The sequence below is a fragment of the Rhinichthys klamathensis genome, unplaced genomic scaffold (genome assembly GCF_029890125.1).
Source record: "Rhinichthys klamathensis goyatoka isolate OS25496 unplaced genomic scaffold, OSU_Roscu_1.1 h1tg000090l_1, whole genome shotgun sequence".
NCBI classification, from domain to species: Eukaryota; Metazoa; Chordata; class Actinopteri; order Cypriniformes; family Leuciscidae; genus Rhinichthys; species Rhinichthys klamathensis.
In genome coordinates, this window is record NW_026606629.1 from 3400970 (window position 1) to 3414987 (window position 14018).

Below are 14018 nucleotides of genomic sequence, written 5' to 3' on the forward strand. Positions count from 1 at the left end.
ACCTATTCAACATCAAGCACTCAGATCAGTGTTACACACTTGTTGTTGCTCACTTGACAATTCTAATCTAATTAGCAAAGATTAAAGTCACAATATGTAAGATTTTTGTTAGAAAATATATATAAAAAAAACACTTTCACAGTGTGCTATATATTAATGCAGTTGTGTACGTACATTATCCCAAAAGTTCCCAAGGATTTGTAAATCCAGAGAAATTCCAGTTTTAAATAATGGCTCATCCTTTGTCATTGTCGCCTATCAATATCCACGCTGTTACAATATGTTATATATTGTCAGGAGGATGTGACAGACCATGTATGGTTGAACTGTGAGTCCTGTCTATGTGACGTCATTGAGATGCGTAAGCACGTGAAGTAAAGTGTAAGAACTGAGAAGCATGCGGTTGTGAGACTCTTTATTTGTAGAAATAGAGTGAGTGTCAGACAGAACCAATCATATAACATGGTGGCAGCGGTAAAGTACGAGTTAAAAGTGAAAGAATAAGTTAAGTTTGCTATCGAGAAAGCAACTGCGAGAGACGAGTGCCGATCATGGAGGGTGCGTTTGGATTGAAACCGCCAGCAAATTTTGACTGGAATGCTACGTGCATACCTAAAGCTTGGAAAGCGTGGGAAGAGGAGTTTTCCCTGTACATGGATTTGTCGCTTACAGACACGGACAACAAAACGAAGGTAAAAGTTTTCCAATATATAAGCGGAGAAACAGGAAGAGAACTGTGTAAGACGCTGAGCGCGGCCCTGCCGGCTGACGGCTAGCTGACGATGGAATGGCTGTTAACCGCGTTCAGAAATCATTGCAATCCGGCACCGAATGAAACTGTGGAAAGATACAAATTTTTCTCCAGAAATCAGAACTCAGGCGAAACGTTTGACAAGTATGTTACTGATTTGAAAGTGCTGGCTGACACATGCAATTTTGGAACGGCTAGAGACTCTCTGATTAGAGACAGAATAGTATGTGGCATAATCTGCCGTGCAAAGGCAAAAGACCGTAACTTCGTTTTTGGTCGAAAATGAGTTATTGATATTTTTGGCACATTCAAGACCTCCTTTATCATGTGGATAAGTATCTTGTGTCAATTCCGTTGTTTTTTCGAGAAAATAATAGTTTGTCTTAACCGTAACTTCCAAAAGCCCATGAGAAACCAAGGCAGAACACCGTAACACCAGTTACGGCTCTTTGGCTTAGTTTTGGAACGCTCATATTGAGTTACGGCACTCTGCCTTTGTTTAGCCGCGCGTTAATATGAAGTTACGGTGCTGGCGTTCTATCAAATAATGCTACCTATCAGATTATACGGTGTTCTGCCTTTGTTTTACTCTCCATTAAAAATGAAATTACGATGTAGCCTGTGTACTTTGTACAGCTACCATCCGTCCCTGTAACTTCTGATGTCCTCAGAGCTTTGTCCTGCACTAATGCGGTCAGAACATTTAGTATGCTCTTAACCCGCTCCATCGACAAACGTGCGATATCGATCGTGAAGGATATATGCAGAGTTGACAGAAAAATGTTACACATGCCGAAGCAGGTCAATACAACAAAGAACTAAAGCCCCGCCTCACCCAGTTCGGGTACCGGACCTAGTTGAAACAATCATGCATCTAGCTGGCAGAGTGCCAAAACTTCGCCGGCGCCTTCAGCTCCGCCCTGAACACGGTCGAGCCGACGCGTATGGGAGTAAAATAATGACAAATGTTTTTGAAACAAAAAGCCTGTTGAATTGTACTACTTGAAAAAAATATGCATTGCATTAACCCTGCTTGTATTTTAATGCATTGCATTTTTAGGGCTTGCATTTTTATGGGCTGAAATTTAGCATGGTTGAATATTTAGGCTGTGAATATTTCAATTCAAAACATTTCAAACACATTTTCATTAGTAAAATTTCAATAATCCATTTTCACCTTTCATATTTCACTTACAAAATGTTCAAACTGATTAAAAATACAACCTATAATATTCAACAGGCAGGTTTCGGTCCATTTTATTTCGCTTTCAAATTCGCTTCCACAAATTCAGTGGTTCAAATTCGACAGTAAATTCAACGTTGACATCCAGGAGCTGCAGGAAAAGTAGTAGATTACCGAGCATAATCTCCATCTGCTGTTAGTCAACCTCACCAGCAGGAGGTGCAAGCGCGTGTTGTTGACGAAGACCAGAGCAACAGTTAGGCCATTCATTCATAAAAACTCATTTACAACAATGTAAGTGTATCTGTGATTATTATGACGTCTGTTTTATGTGAAATTCAGTGTCTTCACGATTACTTTTCCTGTGTAGCCTACATGCATCTTTCTCTAACGTGAATGAGATTATAATGTTATTCCCCCGATGCGGATGTTACAATGTTACATTTGAGTTTAGTTGCGGCGATGTGTTGCATGCATTACTAGGGTTTCCCTCAATACTGTACGTCAGGATTCCCCTGCTCGACATATAAAACGCTTAACGTAGCTTAATGGACTAATACAGTGATATAAAAGACCAAACTCGCAGGCTTGCAGAAGGACTCAGAATATGAATTTAACGTGCAAAGTTTAATGCTGAGCGTTTCTCAGTGATACTGGCATAATGTTGGCTTGACATTGGACATTCGCACATTTAGGGACCGTCTCTAAAGTTACATACGACATTGGTATACACGTTTCTAACTTCAATAGCATTTGAAGAGAACGACTTACAGTCATAAAACCAACTGTAAAGTGTTCATGTAACGTTAGGTGTCAGGCATAATGCGCAATTCATTCAAATAGATTGAAGTTTGCTATTGAAGTTAGAAACGTTTAGGCCTATTATGGACTACCAATGTTACTTTAGAGATGGTCCCTAAATGTGCGAATGTCAAGCCAATTTTACATTTAGTCATTTAGCAGACGCTTTTATCCAAAGCGATTTACAGTTAAACTAACAATATAGAACAACAATATGAAAGTGCTATGACCCTTCCCAGTTTAATCTAATGCAGTACATGTATGTAGGCATACTTCCCCAATAAGGTGCGAGTTTGGTCTTCTATATCACTGTAGTCCATTAAGCTACGTTAAGCGTTTTGTCCTGACGGAAGGGGAATCTTTGAGTATGATGAGGTGTATTGAGGGAAACCGATTATAATCCCGTTCATGGTAGAAAAAGCTGATAACATGTAAGGCTACACAGGGAAAGTAACAATGAAGTTAATGAATGAAACATAAAAACAGCTTTTGTACCTTTATCATCTTTTCCGCATATACTGACCCAGATAATCATCACAAAAAACGTAATGCATGCTCAATTGTTGTACAGTTTTTATGAATGAATGGCTTGCTCTAACTCTTCATCAACAACACGCGCTTGCGCCTCCTGCTGGTGAGGTCGACTAACAGCAGATGGAGATTATGCTCGGTAATCTACTACTTTTCCTGCAGCTCCTGGATGTCAACGTTGAATTTACTGTCGAATTTGAACCACTGAATTTGTGGAAGCGAATTTGAAAGCGAAATAAAATGAACTGAAAACCGCCTGTTGAATATTATATGTTGCATTTTTAATCAGTTTGAATATTTTGTAAGAGAAATATGAAAGGTGAATATGGATTATTGAAATTTTACTAATGAAAATGTGTTTGAAATGTTTTGAATTGAAATATTCACAGCCTAAATATTCAACCATGCTAAATTTCAGCCAATAAAAATGCAAGCCCTAAAAATACAATGCATTAAAATACAAGCAGGGTTAATGCAAAGCATATTTTTTTCAAGTAGTACAATTCAACAGGCTTTTTGTTTCAAAAACATTTGTCATTATATTACTTCCATAGACGCGGGACTAATATATCACAGAGTGATAATAATGAAGCAACAAGGGTATATTGGTGCATACAACATAATGAAGCAAGAAGTGCTGGTGCATACAACATCAGAACAGCTGTGCTGTGGTAAAGCATGCATACAAAACACAGCGTCTGGAATAAATCCGCGGGACGAGTGAAGTGCACGCACAATAATAGGGCAGACAGCTGAAACCAACGCATACTGAAAAGACGCAGAACACAGAAGGTTGTGCTATAAATGCATTAGTCGTCTTAGTAGTCCAGAACGCGCTCCCTACTTAGTCCTAAGGGGTAAAGCACTGCATAGGCTACTTTTCGTGAACGGAGCGTGACACCTTCGAACACGAATCTCGGTAAACGCCTGTGAAAGTATGCGTCTTTCAGATCCACCGAGCGAGGATCTGTTTTATCGTGATCATTACATTACATTATAACGCGTGTTTAGCAAGTCTTATGCCACTCGGTACCACTTGAAGATACTCTTTAGTCTTTACTGCTATGGAGGTATTTTGTCATGTCTAATGTATTAATAGGGCCACCAGAATGCAACCAAAGCACAATAACTAGAAGGCTAGGTAATTGTAAATCATACAAAATAAATGCCATGATCACTAGATTTTATACAGGTGTTACTATAATGATTTTGTTAATGGTGATCAGCAACCAAATATTGATAATGTGGAAGTTACTGCCTTTTGCCTTGGCATGACTTCTCACTTTTTGCTGACAATACAAAGGCAGAGTACAGTAACTTTAAAATAGTGGTCAAAAGTCAAGTTTGAGCTCAAAATTTTGTTATGTAGATCATTTTCATTACTTAAACATCTAATTGCCAGATTTTCAGCGCCCTACCTATAATTAATTTGGCAAGACAACTAAAAATCTTTAAAGTCATTTTTCTCAGTTACACACTCTAGCGAGTTAAGGTCTTTTGCCTTTGTAGGGCAGTAATGAACTCGCACGTGAGAGAACACCTATTAAGAGAGACGGACCTGACACTGGAGAAATGTGTGAGGATATGTAAAGCATCAGAACAGTCAAAAGAGAATGTGATGACTTGAGGGTCAGAAATCAGAAGTACACGCAGTTCAGAGAGTTAGACAGGCCCAGAGTGCCAAACAAACACAACCAGCTAAGTGCCAATTCTGTGGAAAACAGCATGAGTGGAAAAAACAGAGTTGCCCTGCTTACAGAAAGCAGTGCAGTCAATGTGGCAAGCTGAACCATTTTGCATCCACATGCAAAACAAAAGAGACAATGCGAAAGGGAATACACAGTGTTGCAGAAAGGGAAGAAGAACCGTATCAAGAAATCCTGAGCCTTAATTCACAAAAGGAGGACAAACATGAAAAGCAACTGTTTGCAACCATGCTGATAAATGAGAGGCCAGTAAAATTTAAACTAGACTGCGGAGCCAGTTGTAACGTCATACCCATTCAACTGTTAAACCCTGACACAGTAATGGAAAAGACTAAACAGATTCTAGTCATGTATAACAAGAGCACCTTGAAACCCATAGGGAAGTGCAGAATAAAAATAAGAAACCCCAGAAACAGAAAACGTTATTGTCTGGAGTTCATTGTAGTGGAGGAAAGCTCATCAGTGCCCCTGCAAGGAAACAAGGGTGTGCAAGCAATGGATCTGGTAAGAATACAGCATGAAAACATGGCAATTGATGATATAGTTACCATAGAGAGATGCAGAGAAAAGTTAACATGGGACAAGAGAGACATACAACGAGAGTATGCTGATGTATTTGAGGGAGATGGATTCCTGGAAGGGAAATACAACCTCGAGGTGGCTCCTGAAGTTAAACCGGTGAGGCTTCCAAAGCGGAGAGTTAAAAGATGAACTAGGAAGCCTGGTAGAGAGAGGCATCATAGCTCAGGTGGAAAAGAGCACGTATTGGATTAGCAGTATGGTGGTGGTGAAGAAACCGAGTGGAAAATTAAGAATTTGTATTGACCCAAGACCACTAAACAAAGCACTTAAGCGTCAACACTTTTCCCTGTCTACCATAGATGATGTTCTCCCGGATCTGACTAAGGCGAGAGTTTTTACAGTGTGTGATGTAAAGGATGGATTCTGGCATGTAAGGCTTTCAGAGGAGTCAAGTTATCTTACTACTTTCGCTACTCCGTTTGGCAGGTATAGATGGATCAGAATGCCCATGGGGATCAGCCCGGCTCCAGAAGTTTTCCAGCACAGGTTGACTCAGGCGTTGGAGGGGCTCCCAGGAATCCAGATAATAGCGGATGACATCCTCATTTGTGGGGAAGGCGATAACAATGAGACAGCTGAGAAAGATCATAACGAAAAACTAAGACAACTACTGGAGCGATGCAGAAACAGAAACATCAAACTAAACTTCAACAAACTCAAGCTGAAACAGAAAGAGGTGCCATACATCGGACACAGACTGACTTCGGAAGGTTTAAAGATTGATCCAGAGAAGGTGAGAGCCATAGTGGAGATGCCCAGACCATCAGATGTGAAGGGGCTGCAGAGATTATTAGGTATGGTGAACTATCTGTCCAAATTTTGTGCACACTTGTCAGATAGCTGCAACACATTAAGACAACTGACACACAGAGATGTGGTTTGGGATTGGACTGGTATACAGGAAGAAGCATTCAATAAATTGAAACAAACAATTGCCTCTGCACCAGTGTGACTCCTCGGAGACAGGGCTGGGTGCAGCACTTCTGCAGGCAGGACAACCAGTTGCTTTTTGCAGCAGAGCACTTACACCCACAGAAAAGGAGTATGCTCAAATAGAGAAAGAATGCCTGGCAATCCTGTTTGGGATAAAGAAATTCCACCAGTACACCTATGGCAGGAACACAGAAGTCCATTCTGACCACAAACCCCTAGAAACTATCACAGGAAAGCCACTTCTAGACGCACCTAAGAGATTGCAGAGAATGCTTTTGAGGCTTCAGCGATATGATATTAATGTTGTCTATATTCCAGGTTGATTAATGTACCTAGCAGACACCCTCAGCAGAGCGTACTTACCGGAGTGTGTTTCAGAAGGATCCGTCGAGACAGAAATTGAGATGATTAACATGCTGCAGTACCTGTCCATTTCAGAAGGAAGTCTACAAAAGATACAGACAGAAACTGCTAGGGATGGGACGTTTCAGATATTACGGAAAGTGATAGTCCAAGGATGGCCAGAAGAGAAAACACGGCTGAAAGAAGAGGTGAGACCATTTTTTTCAGTAAGAGAAGAGCTTAGTGTGCAACATGGTGTGATTTTCAGAGGTGAGAGAGCTGTAATACCAGCAAAGCTAAGAACAGAAATCATGGAGAGAATTCATGCATCACACTTAGGCATAGAAAGCTGCTTACGCCGAGCAAGAGACTGTGTATATTGGCCTGGAATGAGTGCCGCCATAAGAACATACATAGGAAAATGTGCAGTCTGCAGAGCAGTGGATGCACAGCAGCAGAAAGAGACAATGTGCCCACATGTCATTCCTATGAGACCATGGTCAAAAGTGGGAACAGATTTGTTTTCATTTAACAACAAAGCATATCTCATCACAGTGGATTACTTTTCCAACTTCTGGGAAGTAGACTGTCTCACAGACACCAGGTCAAGTACAGTGATACACAAGTTAAAGCCCCATTTTGCACGACACGGGATTCCAGACACAGTTATATCTGATAACGGACCACAGTACAGCTCACAAGAATTCAAACAGTTCAGCACAGCTTGGGAATTTAAGCATGTAACATCATCTCCAGCGTATCCGCAAAGCAACGGCAAAGCTGAGTCTGCGGTAAAGATGGCCAAACAGCTGATGGAAAAGGCAAAGAGAGCAAAGACTGATCCATATCTAGCTATTCTGGAACACAGGAACACATCATCTCAGGGGTTCCATGCCAGTCCTGCACAAAGACTCATGAGCAGAAGGACTAAAACATTACTGCCGACACATGACAGCCTCCTGCAGCCAGCAGACCAACACAAACAAGCCTTCTACTACAACAGAGGAGCAAAAGATCTTAGACCTCTCCAGCAAGGAGAACACGTAAGGGTTCAGCTGGACACGAAAAACAGATCTGCCTGGACACCAGCAACAGTGTTAAGAGTTGCCAATAACAGATCATACACGGTCAAGATGGAAAATGGAACTGTTGTAAGGAGAAATCAGAAACATCTCAGGACTGTCTGGAGGACCACAGAGAGCAGACACACAAAACATGAGTGTCAAGATTGAACAGTCTAATCAGAAGATCCATCTGGATGAGGGACATTCACAGACAGTACCAGACACGCACACAACATGCAGATAACAGCAACAGTGTTGTGACAACCAGAGTTGGCAGAATAGTCAAGAGACCAACACACTTGAAAGATTTTGTTTAAATCTGTTTAATTGTTATTGTGAGACAGAAGAGTAACTTTGAGTATATGGTGTTATATTGTTGTTCTTGGTCACAAGTTTATTGCATACAGTGACCACAGTGCCATATATATATATAAAAAAAAAATAAAAAAAAATAGGAAGGATGTTACAATATGTTATATATTGTCAGAAGGATGTGACAGACCATGTATGGTTGAACTGTGAGTCCTGTGTATGTGACGTCATTGAGATGCGCAAGCACGTGAAGTAAAGTGTAAGCACTGAGAAGCATGCGGTTGTGAGCATAGATATCCATAATAAAGGCTAGATGTCTCGTCCGCGCTGCTCGTTTGTAAGGTCTTTAGTGTTTAATAAGTAACATTTTGTGATTGTGAATTATCTTATGAGGCATTTTTGTGGGGATACAAATATTAATGACACTGCAACGAGTTTCATGAAATTGTTTTGTTTTATTTTTATAGAGAAATTAATTCATCATAATGCTAAAACACTAGTACCAGGAGTCCATGATACGCCTCATGCTCATGAATCTCATGCCACCCATATTGCTGAAGCTCCTGTGCTCTCCAGGCCTGAAGTAGGACATCTTGCCTCTGTAGTGGGGCTGCTCATACATGAGCCAGTGGCCGTCCATCACATGACAGGACTGGCAGTGAGACATGCGGTAACGGTCCATGATGTTGTCACAGTCGTCCATCATCTCGTACATCTGACCCATGAAGTTCTCCCTCTCGTAGATCCTCATTCTGTAGGATCCCCTGTGCTGTTGTGGAAGATAAGTCATTATAAGTTTATCAGTTTTAACAGTAAACAACATCTAAAACAGTCTAGTTATGCCTCTTTGTAGATCACCATTGTGAAATGATCCTCTTTAAAAAAAGATTTAATCTAAAAATGTTTAAATATATATATATATATATATATATATATATATATATATATATATATATATATATATATATATACTGTATATATATATATTTTTTTTTTACAGTAATTGCCCCAAGTTGATTTATTATGAACACGTTAAAATGCTCACAGAACTGACCATTGGGATCATACGGCAGGACCTGATGCAGTTGCTCATTCCAAACATTGACATGTAGTCAGCGTACTCGCCCTTCCTGAAGAAATACCCATTTCCCATGTAGTTGGGATGATCATACATCATCCAGCATCCACTCTCTACTCTGCAAGAGTGACAGCGGTTCATGTAGGAGGAGAAGTCACCACTGTCGCCCATACACTCATAAGAGCGACCCTGGAAGTTCCTGTCCTCGTAGAAGATGACCTGAAAATTAGTCAAAAATTGTGTTAATTGGTTGATCATGTATCCTGAAAGAATATTTGGAATTTGGCAACATTACAATTTATGTTTAAGTAATGTAAATCAAAATGTTAAGAACGCACTTTGCCCATGATGTCAGTCTGTCAACAGTTAACAAGTAGATATGGCTCCAATGCACTGTTCTTTGCGCTTGGCTACCTTTATATACCTGTCCTAGTTCAAAGACTGTGTGTCCCCTATTGTATATGAATGCCTGACCCAGCATCGCAGTGCACTGGCCTTTTACGTAGTCAACCGTGTTCTCCATTCTACACGTGACTAGATCATGCTTTCCACCTGTTTCAATGGTTCCTTTTTTATTCCTTTTTTTTCAACAAGAATGAGGGGAATGTTTTCAGCATTTTCCCCAATTCATTTTAAAATACTTTTTGGCACAGAACAGATTCTTTTGAATGAATACATTTGGAGGAATCATCCAAAATATCTAGAGCTAAGTGGTTGATCTTATTTGTGGTAGATTCATTTTGAGCTCTGTCATATTTTCATAATCCAATTACTAGTAATACCAAAATTCATTCAAAATTTCATTACAGTCATGGAACTTAAAATGGATGCAATAAGTGAAACTAGATATTGCCAATTTGTGTTGCATATTCCAGGATCCACCATTGAATTAATTAGCTGGAATGACAATTCGTCCCTGCCTCTGTTTTTAAAATGATACACTTTTTAATTTATTGAATGTTTTGATATAATGTCACGGTATAACACAGTAGAGAGTAACAGGAACATATTGAAATAGAAAGAGGGAATATTATCTGGAGATGACACTGATTGTTCTCAAATCAGTCATAGTCTAGAACAGCCTTTCTCAAACTTTTTTCAGTCAGGGCACCTTTCAAAAGTGCATAAAATCTCAAGGCACCCCAGTGTAAAATATAATTTAAAAACACTGCATAACCCAAATGTAAATGCAAATGTCCTGTTTATTTAGACAGAACAGTATGAACAGAGCATAATACGAACTGTAAATAACAATAACAATAATAATAACAATTTTATAGCACCTTTTGGTATATTGTGGTCAATAAAAAAAAATTATTTGCTTATAATTAACATGACAATGTGTACAAAACTAAAGTGGCCTAAATTCACGTTTATTTTTACGTTTCTGTCAGTCTGAGGTGTTGTTGCTATAATAACGCATCGCTATGGGTTGCCGCTGCGTCATTTGCGTCAAGTTGTGTGTGTGTCTTGCTTCGGTCTTGTGAGATGGATTTTTATGGTTAATTTTATATACCGTATTTTCCGCACTATAAGGCGCACTTAAAAGTCTTTAATTTTCTCAAAAAACGACAGTGCGCCTTATAATCCAGAGCGCCTTATATACGGATGGTGAACATACGTTCACCAAGACGGGGAGACAGCGCCGGGCGATTTACGCCACTATCTGCCAAGGGATCGTGGATGCCTGGGCTGATATATCAGTCTTAACTGTGATCCGAGCTTTCACGAAGGCAGGGAATAATCTCTTTATCCTGTTTTCGGTCGAAGTCCACAGTAGTTGATTGTCGAGTTCGCGCGCGCGATCAAACCTCCTCCGTGTGTTCAACATCTGATTCGGATGAACTATCCATTTGAGCTAATATTCTCAGAACACCACACAGCACCGTCATCGGCTGACAGCTGACAGTCTGAGTCTCCACTGTTGCTTAGTTACCAATGATCGCGCGCGCGCACTCGACAATCGCCTACTGTGGACTTCGACCGAACACAGGAAGAAAATACGGGTATGTGAGCAGCTGGCTGAATAAACATAATTTTTATTCATATCTTTCACATTTACTGCAGTCAGATTCACCGTGTTCACTCACATGGCTGTGCACTTGTAATGACACATTAAGGTTGTTAAGAGGCTAAAAGCAGGTTTAAAACTTGCCCCGTTTAAGTCAACAGGGTGCAAATTTTAAAAAGAGGATAACACGGTGTAGGCAACACCGTTTTTTTTCCGTATATATTTTCGTATATATTTATCTAAAATTAATTTACAATTTTATTAATACGTTCATATGTTTAAAAAGAAGAAGTATGTATTTATGTAAATATATTTATATATGAAATGTCAGATTTTTTTATTTTTTAGCCTACGTAATTTTTTGGCGGCACCCCTGACACAGTCAGGGGGCACCCCAGTGTGCCGCGGCACCCACTTTGAGAAAGGCTGGTCTAGAATACCATGATTCAGTTAGTGAACGTATACCATTGTTGAGCTTAAAATATCTTGATTTTTGTACTTTGTTTACATAACAAATTGGGTAGAGTATTGAACAAACAATTTTCTTAAGTAAAAATTACATTTAAAGAGATAGTTCACTCAAACATTCTCTAAACAAAATTACACCCCACTGACTTTCATTAAATGGACAACATTTTTTTTTTTTCAAATGATCTTTGTCATAAGAAAGTCATAAGATTTGTAATGAAGTTGAGTAAATTACAAAATTAGCATTTTGGGTGAACTGCCGATTTAAGATAGTATTTTAAATGTTGTTTTTGTGATACAGTGTTCAAAGGTGTAGTCTATTTGATGTAGTGCAGGCTGATGTTAGTTTGCATTCCAGTAAGGATATGTTCTTGATAAAGGAGCACATCGTGTAAGTTGGACTGTTGATTTAAAATCATTCAACAGTCTGTGTAGTTTTATAAATATACTAATAGTCAGTAGCGTACCGTGAGGTTTCAGTCAGGGCCTTCAGTAACGCAAAACTCATCCAGCAGTTTTGTGCGCTTGGGAGAATGTGTAAAAAATGCAGACAATCCTCCCATATTCGCAAAAAAAAAAATCTTGCAATCCTTGACATCTTGCAAAATCTTGACATCACAAGATTTAATGTGTGTGCATAACAGTGCACAAAAAGAGCCTGAGGAATGTCTTCTTTTACGCACGCCTGTACCCCATTAAGTCCGGATGCCATTACAGCGTCTCCGTCATAACACTGTGCCACTAACTTTGTTTTGCAATTTTAGCTGCCCAACACTTCAAGTACTAAAACTGCTAGATCATGAGCTCGTTTTTTTCCTGTGACATCCTCAAACTTTAAAAATCTTTCTTTTACTCCGATTTCAGTAACATACCGGAGTACAAATGACAGCTGTGCAGTGTTGCTGCAATCGGTGGTCTCATCCACCATAACTGTGACAAACTTGGTGTTGTTAATCTCTTTTATGATGGAATCATTTAGCACCTCAGCAACAGCATTTATGAGATCGTTCTGAATTTTCCCTGATGTTCCCATAAAAACGGTGGCCGTGGCAAGGTGGTGTCGCAAGTCAGCATCGTATTCTGATAGCAGAGACAGTAACTCCAAGTAATTACCTCGATTCAGGGACTCATTCCCCTCGTCATATACCCTGAAAGACAATTCTTGCTGTCCCAAAAAGACACAATCAACGAGGCGCTTCAGTATGTCTCGGTTTTTCTTCACTCTCTCATTGTGCAGGCTTGTCTCTCGTCTCTGCTGGTCATCCAGCTGCAAATCCACCCTGGACTCACCAAAGGTCTTCAAATGTACCACCGCTGTGAGGTGACCCTCGGATGCCAGGTGTTTGATAGCTGCCTTGGTGAAGCTATTAAGGCTGTTAAAACATGTGCTGTTCCATGTTCCCTCACTGGTATTAAAAAGCAAACAGGGCCAGCAAAATAGCTTGTTCCGCTCAGTGCTAGCTGTTAGCCAGTCATAGCGGTCGTAGTTACCCTCAGTGAAGTGCCGCACAAAACCTTTTCCGGCCTTGGTCAACCCATCCAGCTTAGGTGTAGATCTTCCTTTTAAAATGATCTCTTTCTTCTCTCCAAACATACGCCTTGAAAAAGGCACACGAAGGAGATCGAAAACAGGATCGGTAAGAGGTGTGAAGGCAGCGGCCATAGCTTAGTTCACTGACATTGCTCACAACCCTCCAAAATTTCAAACGGTTGATGACATCAGCGGAGGCTAGCGCCGACACATCGCTGGGCCCCTGGGGTGTTCTGTCACTGCGCATCAAAATTTGATTGGCTGATGATACACATCAGCCAAAGTTATGATCAAATGGGAAATGGCAGCTTCAATGGAAGGCTAGCTATATGATGTTTTATTAACAAAGTTCGGGAGGAGCACATTCAGATAATTAACACGGGTGGTGAGCACTCAACAATCAATGATAAGAGGTGTATATATATATAGACTCAGCAGTCTCACCTCAATCCATTGACAGTTTAGCAGCACCCCTCCACCGCCCCTTCTCCACACTTCTAGTCCTAACTACTTACATAGGGGGGAGTACTCTGGGTTCGGGGCGAACTCCGAGCTCGGAGCCCTCCCCCCGGACAGCATGCCTAATACACATTAAACTTTACCCCCTCTAATTGTATGTAAGTGTGAACTCGTGAAACTACTAGTGCTGGTCCACGGAGCTGTGATGCGTTTAGATGACCTTATGGAAAATCCAGCTCAGCCTCACAAAAAATAACCATATTCTT

General features: G+C 40.3%; 1 protein-coding gene across 2 annotated transcripts in view; it reads right to left on the bottom strand.

The window, feature by feature from the left end:
• Positions 1-8640: 8640 nt before the first annotated feature.
• Positions 8641-14018, bottom strand: part of LOC130085883 (gamma-crystallin M2-like) — a 54192-nt gene continuing 48814 nt past the window's right edge. Inside the window, exons 1-3 of one of the 2 annotated variants that reach the window (XM_056251868.1) lie at positions 9622-9727; positions 9260-9502; positions 8641-8974 (exon numbers count right to left, since the gene is read on the bottom strand). In XM_056251868.1, coding sequence (XP_056107843.1) covers positions 8702-8974; positions 9260-9502; positions 9622-9630 — 525 coding nt within the window. In that variant the 5' untranslated portion in view covers positions 9631-9727 and the 3' untranslated portion in view covers positions 8641-8701. Of the gene's footprint in view, positions 8975-9259; positions 9503-9621; positions 9728-14018 lie in introns of those variants that run through there. The other variant, XM_056251869.1, reaches the window with a different exon arrangement.